We start from the raw sequence: 12,183 nt of genomic DNA on the forward strand, positions 1-12,183 counted from the left end.
CTTAAAAGTTGGCACCTTCCTCGCTGTCCCACTCTAGGAAAGTCAAAGAACTGGCTAAATGTTTGCTTTTGTGCATCTTAATCAGCATTTTTGCTACCCAGTATGCATACAACTTTGGTAATTTAAACATTCTGTAACAGCTGCACAATACACACTTCTTGGCACTTGAAGAAACTCATTAGATTACGAAGAAATCACGAAGTGCCTGTTCTCCCACACTTTCTCATCAACTTTTGTAGTGTTTCAACAATTTCTGCATAAAGTCTAGAACCACTCAGCCTTCTATCATCTCGAACACACTGCATTTTAAAAATAAGTGTGAGAGAACGTACATACTGCACAACCCATGTTTGTGTGTGCAGACTGGAAAGGAGTCACGAGCACAAAGTAGACGTGACGGTTGAACGGAATCGACAAGTGTTTGTCATTAGCACCACAGAAGTCGTATTGGAAGAACAAGGAGTGTTTATGTATCTTATGGTGTTTTATATCGTTGATTATTGTAACAAGAAAAAAGAAGAACAGTTAAAACATTGCACGTATTGACTCTATAGAGGAAGATGGGTTCATATACACTCCTGGAAATTGAAATAAGAACACCGTGAAATCATTGTCCCAGGAAGGGGAAACTTTATTGACACATTCCTGGGGTCAGATACATCACATGATCACACTGACAGAACCACAGGCACATAGACACAGGCAACAGAGCATGCACAATGTCGGCACTAGTACAGTGTATATCCACCTTTCGCAGCAATGCAGGCTGCTATTCTCCCATGGAGACAATCGTAGAGATGCTGGATGTAGTCCTGTGGAACGGCTTGCCATGCCATTTCCACCTGGCGCCTCAGTTGGACCAGCGTTCGTGCTGGACGTGCAGACCGCGTGAGACGACGCTTCATCCAGTCCCAAACATGCTCAATGGGGGACAGATCCGGAGATCTTGCTGGCCAGGGTAGTTGACTTACACCTTCTAGAGCATGTTGGGTGGCACAGGATACATGCGGACGTGCATTGTCCTGTTGGAACAGCAAGTTCCCTTGCCGGTCTAGGAATGGTAGAACGATGGGTTCGATGACGGTTTGGATGTACCGTGCACTATTCAGTGTCCCCTCGACGATCACCAGAGGTGTACGGCCAGTATAGGAGATCGCTCCCCACACCATGATGCCGGGTGTTGGCCCTGTGTGCCTCGGTCGTATGCAGTCCTGATTGTGGCGCTCACCTGCATGGCGCCAAACACGCATACGACCATCATTGGCACCAAGGCAGAAGCGACTCTCATCTCTGAAGACGACACATCTCCATTCGTCCCTCCATTCACGCCTGTCGCGACACCACTGGAGGCGGGCTGCACGATGTTGGGGCGTGAGCGGAAGATGGCCTAACGGTGTGCAGGACCGTAGCCCAGCTTCATGGAGACGGTTGCGAATGGCCCTCGCCGATACCCCTGGAGGAACAGTGTCCCTAATTTGCTGGGAAGTGGCGGTGCGGTCCCCTACGGCACTGCGTAGGATCCTACGGTCTTGGCGTGCATCCGTGCGTCGCTGCGGTCCGGTCCCAGGTCGACGGGCACGTGCACCTTCCGCCGACCACTGACGACAACATCGATGTACTGTGGAGACCTCATGCCCCACGTGTTGAGCAATTCGGCGGTACGTCCACCCGGCCTCCCGCATGCCCACTATAGGCCCTCGCTCAAAGTACGTCAACTGCACATACGGTTCACGTCCACGCTGTCGCGGCATGCTACCAGTGTTAAAGACTGCGATGGAGCTCCGTATGCCACGGCAAACTGGCTGACACTGACGGCGGCGGTGCACAAATGCAGCGCAGCTAGCGCCATTCGACGACCAACACCACGGTTCCTGGTGTGTCCGCTGTGCCGTGCGTGTGATCATTGCTTGTACAGCCCTCTCGCAGTGTCCGGAGCAAGTATGGTGGGTCTGACACACCGGTGTCAATGTGTTCTTTTTTCCATTTCCAGGAGTGTATTATGTGGTTGGTAAATCAAATGTATTGCAGACATATTTAATTGAGTCTAATGCTACACAAATCAGCTGACTTGTAAACATTTGAATATTAATGTGGTAAATGGTGAATATGTTACTTGTGGAAGTTGAAATATATCATGAGGGAACTAGAACTATCCTTCGAGTACTAAATCATTTCAAAAGTAGACAGGGAGCCTTTTAAATTCCCTTAACTTCTTCGGAGAAGATTGATGTAGCAGGAAATCAAGAGAAGAAGATGCTGTGCAGATCAAGTAAGTCAACTGATGTGAAGAGAGATGTGAATTTTGCAATCCAACTTCACATCACTTCGGGTTGTCTAAAGTGTTAGACTTTCTGCACCAAATCATCAGTAAGCTTTCACTCATTTCTGTAACATCCCATAGCTCATAATATTATCTCTACACACTTCACTAATACGACATTGAATTTCAGCTACTTTCATATCTTTAGCACTACAAAAATGAATCACAGCTCATATTCCACAGTTGGCAATTTTTTCAATTGCAAATGGCAAACATAAATACACCAAAGGAGCCTGTAATAGCATCTGTGGCTTGCCAACACAGTGCAGTACACAATGTGCATGTGCCAAATGCTGACCGCGATGCTGCAGTGGCACGATTTCAAAACAGTACTTAATTTAAAAATACACCTTGTTACTGAAGACCGTAATGCTTGGAAATGTCTACAGTAGGCCTTTATATAGCAGTGGCCTTCAAATGACCACTGTTGCTGCTTATGCTTAAGTCAATGCAAATATTCCACGTGTGCCACAATACATAAACGGAAAATGTGATCTTTTGAATAATCCAACTACTGCATTCCCTAGGGAGCATTTCTAAGAGGTAGGAGTATTTTATGATTTACATACTCGTTCAAGAAAGTGCACCAACACTAGCTCTCTAATGATATACTTTAAATAATTCTTGAGACTTCTGAATGAAAGAAATTCCCAGTTCAGGACAGCAAGGTTCACAGTCAGTGTCAGGAAAAGCTAAATATTGTCCATAGGTGACTGCTTAATGTAGCTCAGAAATGTATTTTTTTGCTGTTCTGCCAATATTTTCTTATTTTACTTTAATTAAGACGTGAATGTTTTGCTCCTATCCTGCAATTACCCTCGTAAGACTGCAGGCTACTTTTGTTTAAAGTATTTTATTGATTATTCGATCATGAAGTCAAGTTAAGGACAGCTGTCAGCATATGAAAAGAACTGGAAGAGGTAAGAAAACTGTGTTTCACATTAAGCCATGGAGCAGAAACTGCTCAGTTTGTAGAGCACTGGTCTTAAACCTATACATATTCCTCTTTTTCATCTAACACTAAAAAACAGAAAAGTCATGCATACTTATCCCACAGATTCCACATAACAAAACAAGATATTTGGTTTAATCAAACATTTTTCCAAGTAGGAAATAAAAGCAAAATTCCACTTGATCACAAATTGCTCTTATGACCATAAGAAAATGATAGTAAGAAAAAACTTAAACAAGAGGGTTTTAACCAGTAAGATGATTTACCTGACAGAGGTTCAACAGCACACATCAAATCTTTAGCACCAACTACAATGCAGTCCAAGATTCCATCTCCAGTTAGGTCGATCAAAGAACAGTCTATGTCTGATGGGAGGAGATAAAATTTTTTCCACCATGCTACTTCACCAGTTGATCCCAGTAAAGATATTATTCCACCACCTCCTGGTGCAAACCATTCAGCATTCTCTATTTTTCCATGTGAGGCAGGATTTGTCATAATGTCTGCCCGTAACAAGAAAATCAAATTGTGACCTGATACACCTGGAACAACACTTATTTTCCCAATCAGCTCTGGAAAAAAAAAAAGAAAATGTGTACAGCTGTTAATACCAATTAATTTTTTTGTTTTAAATAACTATGGCAACAATAGGCAAAATACTTGCCAACTCCATCCAATGTTTTCTCCCAGGCTTGTGTTCCAGGCTTCACATGGTAGGAAGGGCAAGTAGCCCAGTCACATGGCACTACCCACAGGAAGATAATAGCAGTCAAGAAACACAATAAAATGGACAAAACGAAGAACACCTTACGCATTAAGGACATTGGTCTTGGATGATTAGACGTTGTCATTTCAGGTTTGATGATTGGTACATCGTCTGACACCATTGGTCCTCTATTTGTAAGACCATTTATCGGCAAGTCACATTCATTATCATGATCCAAAGGACGATATTCAGCCATCTTGTGACCTACAAAGAGATAACAAACCAATTGCAAGATTAGTTGAAAGTTTTAATGAAACACATGGAAAGATTCCACATAAAGTCTCCAATGAGTAAAAACTGTGATTTGCTAATTGCATTTTCACAGAGCATGCCCTGTGCCACAAATATAATAATATTAACTTTCGTGAAACAGCAATAAAGAATCTATTTTTATCATGAAATTAACTAGACACAAACATAAAAAAGGTGATCTTGTGCTACCATCTGCAACATGATAATGTTGTTCCGTATTAATTAAGTTTTGTTTCTTGTTTCTATAACAACATAAAATGGCAAATTATGGAAAACTTACCTTGTGTGTTTCCACTTGATGGGATGGCAAAATTATCGCAATAGGTATATTCAGTATCTACAGATTATAAACTTTCACTAGTATGTGATAAAGCACACATAAAAAAGAAATCAACATTATTATGAAAAGGAAAGTTGCCACTTACCATATAGTGGAGATGCTGAGTCACAGATAGGCACAAAAAAAATACTGTCACAAATAAAGCTTTTGGGCCATAAGACCTTTATCAAAAACAGAGACAGATCTCTCTGCAGTCTCAGGCAACTGTAGACACACCTAGAGTGTGGCAACTTTCCTTTTCATAATATTGTTACATTCCATCCTGGATTTTCCACTGTTTGATAAAAAAGAAATCAATAATTTATAGTACATAATTAAATTATCAATCAAGTTTATTCTTCTATAAAGGAATTATAGTCAATGAGACTTAAAGATGTTCAATGAGGATAGTTGAAGACATGTCATTTTACATCATAGTTTAACAAGATGTCAACAGCAAGACCATTAGACATACCCCATTGTATCATTTGAATCCTGACAAGCAAGGGGATTTTCAATGACTTTCTTGAAGAATCCATCCTTTTTTGTAAAATGTGATCAAGGAAAACCAAAATCATAATGGCAAGACTAGAATTTGAAACTGCCTCCAAGTATAAATACAGAATCTAAACTGCTGCACTAACAAGTTCAATGAAGATTCCTTGGAAACATTTAGCAGAAGCAATAAATTTTCATAAGGAAAACTGGATAATAAAGGAGACATAATGGATTAGTTGCCTTCGACTACTAATATTTTCAATACTTTGGGATTTATAACACATCAGTTCATCCCTATAAGCCCTCACCTTCTCATCATTTCAGTAACTGTCCCATAAGACAGCAGTGTCTATCCAGCCAACTACTGAAACAGGTGTTTCCCAATTTGATTCAGACCATCTGCATTAAGTTCTGTAAGCATGGAAATCTAAACTATAGTTCTGTTTGGACTCTCTAAATACTAATCAGCGTGATAGAGGAATCAATCAAACAAGGGAAACTCCAGGTAGGAGTATCAACAGTGTAGGAAAAGGTAAATTGCTACTTACTGTAAAGAAGACACATTAAGCTGCAGAAAGGCACGATTACAAGACACTTATACAGAGCTTTCGGCCACAGCCTTCATCAGCAAGAGAGAAACATACACCATTCATACACAGAAGCAAGCCTACCACATGCACACACGACAGCCATCTCCAGTTATCTTGGACCAGAATGCAACTATCACGTGAGATGCAAGCAGCAGTCTGAAGGTGGGGAAGAGGAAGGGATAGTAGGGTATGAGTGGGAACAGAGATGAATGCTATCTGGCAGAGTTTGTACAGACCAGAATGCCAACAGGAGCAGCGTCAAGAGGTTGTGGGGCAGGAAAGTGAGGTAAAAAGGAGTGAAAAAGGAAATGAGGGAAAGATGGGCAGGTGAGTTGGCAGAGGGTGCAAACAAAGAGGGTGGGAGATGAAACTGAGGGGGGGGGGGGGGGGGAGATAATAGGACATAGGGGATGGAAACTGTTCAGTGGAGTGTGTCAGTACAGTATGTTACCGTAAGTTGAGGCCAGGATAATTACGGGAGCGGAGAATGTGTTGTAAGGATAACTCCCATCTGCACATTTCAGAAAACATGGTGGTGGAGGAGGGATCCAGATGACTCTGGTAGTGGAGCAGCCATTAAAATCAAGTATGTTATGTTCAGTTGCATGTTGTGCCACAGGGTGGCCTGCTTTGCTCTTGGTCACAGTTTGGCAGTGGCCATTAATACTGGTGGACAGCTGGGTGGTAGTCACACCGACATAAAAAGCTGTGCATTGATTGCAGCAGAATTGGCAAATGACATGGTTGTTTTACAGGTGGCTCTGGCCCCTGATGTGGTACAGTAGACCTGTGACAGCACTGGTACAGGAAGTGCTAGGTGGGTAGATTTGGAAGATCTTGCACCTGGGTCTTCTACAAGGATATGATCTTTGTGGCAAGTCATTGGGATTGGGAGTGACACAGGGATGGACTATGATGATGTGGAGGTTGGATGGGCGATGGAACACCACTTTAGGAGGGGGCGAGAAGTATCTTGGGTAGTATGTACCTCATTTCATGGCATGATGATAAGAAATGAAAGCCACGATGAAGGATAGTTCCAGTCTGGGGTGGTGCTGGGTGACACTCCTTTGTGGCTGGTTCTTAGGGATGGTGGGAGGATTGGAGGTGTGAGCAGAAATAGCATAAATGTGTTTGCGGACTACGTCTGGGGGATATATTCCTACTGACCCCATCCTGATTTACTTTAGCATTTTATATGAATGTTTGATCCTCGTCCTACCATCTTCCCTTATCACAACACACACACACACACACACACACACACACACACACACACACACACACACACACACTCACTTTATTGTTCCTTTACTCCCATGTTTCTGTACATTTTTAATGTGTTTGTACATATTTTTATGTGGTTTCAAACACTGTTGCATATTTTTAAGTATTCTGTGCATATTTTTGCATTTCTGTGCACATGTCTGTGTGTCTTTGTATATTTTCACACTTTTTATGCATCTTTTTGTTTATCCAGCTCCTCTCACAACCATCAACAGCTATTTTGCCCATTTCTGCTTCATTCCTGTCTCCTTCACACCCTTCCTGTCACAATGGACACTGCTCTGTCCTTCTGCACCAGCTCAGAAAATTATACCTTTCCATAGTTAAAACCCAGTCCCACATCCTATTTCTCAAATGCTGCCTATACAATGGAATCCTCCCAAGTGGCCTAACCATACTGATTCCTTTCTCTGGATCCCATCCCTCCTTTCACAATGACCTATACCTGCTCAGATTTTGCCAATCTCCGGCCTTCACAAGCCTGGTACTACAAAAACACATCTCCATGGCACAGGCATCCCAGAACCACCTCTGCTCCTTCCACAAGATACTTTTACTGTGCAATCCCTACTCACATTGCTGAAACTGAATCCATGCTCTCCAGCACCTGAAGGAATATTCCAGACACCAGCTCCATAAGTTATCCATCCTGCTGACATACTATTGCCATCTCAGAGCACAACTATCCAACCCCTATCCTACCCACATTGTTCCTCCTAGTCCACCTTTCATAGTGCCTAAACCTTGTCTAGCTGACCTTTTCAACTTGACACATCCACCAAAACTCCCTACCAACTCTCCACCAAATCCAAAGTCAAAACATTCCTGTAACATTGTTGTTAACCTTTCCACCAAAACTCTCCACTGCATTGAAGTTTCACTCTTATCCAAAGGTCTCACCTATAGCTATACACCCAAATTTAACCAAGCTGGACTTGTTAAACACATACTCTCTTTCTCCCAATCCCTGCAATGGATGCACTTATTTGCTCCCAATCCTTCCAACCAAAACCACCCTAATTCCAACACTGAACACTGCCTCTTCCAGTTCAACTGTGATCCTCCCCCTCCCTCCTAACCACCCACTGGTCACCTTCCAGGTATTCCTTACCTCTAACTCATCCTCACCATCCTTCCCCAGGTTCCTTTCTCACAACACCAACCTTTCAGTAGAAGGAAGAATACCCTACCGTGTACAACCTCAAAACAAATCCTGACCTAATCATCCTACCTGCAAACAAAGGTTCCATGATTGTTGTTATGAACCACAGTGTTTACCTGGCAGAAGGCGTCCATCAACTATCTGATCCTCCACCTATAAACTCTGCGAATGATGCCATCTCAAAAGTCCAACACAATCTCCAATCCCTGCTTAAATTCTTAGGCCCTTCCCAAAACCTCTCCCCTGAATCCATTTCCCTCCTCACCTCTATAACATGCCATACACTCACCTCCTATATGCTCCCCAAAATCCACAACCCAACATTCCTTGCTGCCCCACCTGTGGCTAATTATTGTGCCTCCACTGAAAGAATTTTGGCCGTCATTGACCAACACCTCCAACCAATTGCCCAAAATCTAGCCTCCCACATCAAAGACACAAGCCACTTCCCTCACTGATTCTGACCATCCTCACCCCTTTACCTCCTGGGTCCCTACTCATCACTGTTGGCGCCACCTCTCTATTCACCAACATCCCTCATGCCCAGAATCTTACTGACACTGAATGCTACCTTCCACAACATCCTTCAGATCCCAGACCTACTATCTCATTCTTCATACACCTTACTAACTTTATCCTAACCCACAATTCTTCTCCTTTGAGAGGAAGGTATACAAACAAATCTGTGGCACAGCAATGGGCACCTGTGTGGTATCCTCCAGTGCCAATCTGTTTATGAGCCATCTATAGGAAACTTTCATTATCTCCAAAAATGCCAAACCCTTAGTCTGGTTCATGTTCATTGAAGATATCTTCATGATCTGGACTTGGGACCATGACAACCTATCTTCGTTCCCTCACAACCTCAACACCTTCTCTACCATCAGCTTCACGTGGTCCTCCTCAACCCCTGTGCCACCTTTCTAGATGCTGACCACCTCCTCTCTGATGGCACCATCCCACCAGTGGCAAGAATACCTGCAAATTGACAGTTGTCATCCATTTTACACCAAAAAGTCTCTTCTATAGAGCCTGGCAACCCAGGGACAACATGTCTGCAGTGACAAAAACTCCCTTGCTCAGTATGCTGAGGGTCTCACCAAGGTCTTCACAGATCTAGTCTATAAATAGATCTCCTGTGCCATTTTCCCTCACAGCTCTAATTCTCTCACCACCCACAAGACCCAGCCACAATGGCGTGTCCCCTTCATCAACCCGGACTGAAACAATTGAACCATATTCTTCGTCACAGCTTTGATAACCTATCATCATCTACATCTACATTTATACTCCGCAAGCCACCCAACGGTGTGTGCCGGAGGGCACTTTATGTGCCACTGTCATTATCTCCCTTTTCTGTTCCAGTTGCGTATGGTTTGCGGGAAGAACGACTATGTGAAAGCCTCTGTGCGCGCTCGTATCTCTCTAATTTTACATTCGTGATCTCCTCGGGAGGTATAAGTAGGGGGAAGCAATATATTCGATACCTCATCCAGAAACACACCCTCTCAAAATCTGGACAGCAAGCTACACCGCGATGCAGAGTGCCTTTCTTGCAGAGTCTGCCACTTGAGTTTGCTAAACATCTCTGTAACGTTATCACAGTTACCAAATAACCCTGTGATGAAACGCGCCGCTCTTCTTTGGATCTTTTCTATCTCCTCCGTCAACCCGATCTGGTACGTATCCCACACTGATGACCAATACTCAAGTATAGGTCGAACGAGTGTTTTGTAAGCCGCCTCCTTTGTTGATGGACTACATTTTCTAAGCACTCTCCCAATGAATCTAAACCTGGTACCCACCTTACCAACAATAAATTTTATATGATCATTCCACTTCAAATCGTTCCACACGCATACTCCCAGATATTTTACAGAATTAACTGCTACCAGTGGTTGTTCCGCTATCATATAATCATACAATAAAGGATCCTTCTTTCTATGTATTTGCAATACATTACATTTGTCTAAGTTAAGGGTCAGTTGCCACTCCCTGCACCAAGTGCCTATCCGCTGCAGATCTTCCTGCATTTCACTACAATTTTCTAATGCTGCATCTTCTCTATATACTACAGCATTATCCACGAAAAGCTGCATGGAACTTCCGACACTATGTACTAGGTCATTTATATATATTGTGGAAAGCAATAGTCCCGTAACACTCCCCTGTGGCACGCCAGAGGTTACTTTAATGTCTGTAGACGTCTCTCCATTGATAACAACATGCTGTGTTCTGTTTGCTAAAAACTCTTCAATCCAGCCACACAGCTGGTCTGATATTCCGTAGGCTCTTGCTTTGTTTATCAGCGACAGTGCAGAACTGTATCGAACGCCTTCCGGAAGTCAAGGAAAATAGCATCTACCTGGGAGCCTGTATCTAATATTTTCTGGGTCTCATGAACAAATAAAGTGAGTTGGGTCTCACACGATCGCTGCTTCCGGAATCCACGTTGATTCCTGCAGAGTAGATTCTGGGTTTCCAAAAATGACATGATACTCAAGCAAAAAACATGTTCTAAAATTCTACAACAGATCAACGTCAGAGATATAGGTCTATAGTTTTGCGCATCTGCTCGACGACCCTTCTTGAAGACTGGGACTACCTGTGCTCTTTTACAATCATTTGGAACCTTCCGTTCCTCTAGAGACTTGCGGTACACGGCTGTTAGAAGGGGGGGGGGGGGGGGCAAGTTCTTTTGCATACTCTGTGTAGAATCAAATTGGTATCCCGTCTGGTCCAGTGGACTTGACTCTGTTGAGTGATTCCAGTTGCTTTTCTATTCCTTGGACACTTATTTCGATGTCAGCCATTTTTTCGTTTTTGCGAGGATTTAGAGAAGGAACTGCAGTGCGGTCTTCCGTTGAAATGAGGGACATCCTACTCAAGATTCTTCCCACCACTCCTAAAGTGGTGTTCTGTCACCTACCCAACCCCTACAATATCCTAGTCCATCCCGATGCCACTCCCAATCCCAATGCCTTGCCACAAGGATCATAAACCTGTGGAAGATCCAGGTGCAAGACCTGCCCAACTCACCCACCCAGCACTTCCTATTCCAATACTGTCACAGGTTTATCTTACCCCATCAAGGGCCAGGACCACCTATGAAAGCACCTATGTCATTTACCCACTCTGCTACAATCATTTCCCAATCTGTTATACTGGTGTGACTACCACCCAGCTGTCCACCAGGATGAATGGCCACTGCCAAACGGTGACCAACAGCAAAGTAGACCACCCTGTGGCACAACAGGCACTGAACATAACATGCTTGATTTTAATGGCTGCTCCACTACCTGAGCCATCCGGATCCCTCATCCACCACCAGCTTTTCTGAACTGCACAGATGGGAGTTATACTTATGAAACATTCTCTGCCCATGTGATTATTCCGGCCTCATCCTAAGGTAACATACTGTCCCTCCACCCTCCACCCAACAATTTCCACTCCATCTGTCCTGTCATCCCCTCTGCACTCCCATCTCGCACCCTATTTATTTGCCACCCTCGGCCAATGTGCCTGCCCGTCTTTCACCACTCCTTTCCTTAGTTCCATTTCTGACCCGAGATGTTGGAGGTGGTGGTTATGTGTGCATGAGGTGTGCTTGCTCGTGTGTGTTTTTCTTTTGCTGATGAAGGCTGTGTCCAAAAGCTCTACGTGTCTTAATTGTGCCTGTCTGCACAGGAATCAATCTTCTTTTTAATATTTTTCATTATTTGATGAAGCATTTTAGGATGCTCAAGTGAGCATTCAGCACTGCTCAAACCAAAAATTAATTTTACATGAGCATTTTTAAGAAGCAGGGGGCCATTATATAATGAATTTATTAGAATGCAATAGAGTTCTTCTGGCTATGATGGTATTCTTCATAGAGTATCAAAATCTTACCCTTGAGACACTATATACCCATTTTCTTTTTCCAGTATTTAGAGACATTTTGGAGAAAGTAGTCTGCAACAGCACATCTGTTGTGATCTTCAGTTCAAAGACTGATGTGATGCAGCTCTCCATACCAGTCTATCCTGTGGAAGCCT

The 12,183-nt window shown here is 43.3% G+C and overlaps 1 protein-coding gene across 2 annotated transcripts in view; it reads right to left on the bottom strand.

Annotated features, from left to right (window-relative positions):
• LOC126354532 (uncharacterized) overlaps nt 1–12,183 on the bottom strand; it is a 102,914-nt gene that overhangs the window by 65,926 nt on the left and 24,805 nt on the right. For both annotated transcript variants that reach the window (XM_050004261.1, XM_050004262.1), the window contains 2 exons: nt 3,937–4,242; nt 3,539–3,844 (listed from right to left, as the gene is read on the bottom strand). In XM_050004261.1, coding sequence (XP_049860218.1) covers nt 3,539–3,844; nt 3,937–4,242 — 612 coding nt within the window. The remainder of the gene's footprint in view (nt 1–3,538; nt 3,845–3,936; nt 4,243–12,183) is intronic.

This window comes from Schistocerca gregaria, chromosome 3 (assembly GCF_023897955.1).
Source record: "Schistocerca gregaria isolate iqSchGreg1 chromosome 3, iqSchGreg1.2, whole genome shotgun sequence".
In the NCBI taxonomy this organism is placed as follows: domain Eukaryota; kingdom Metazoa; phylum Arthropoda; class Insecta; order Orthoptera; family Acrididae; genus Schistocerca; species Schistocerca gregaria.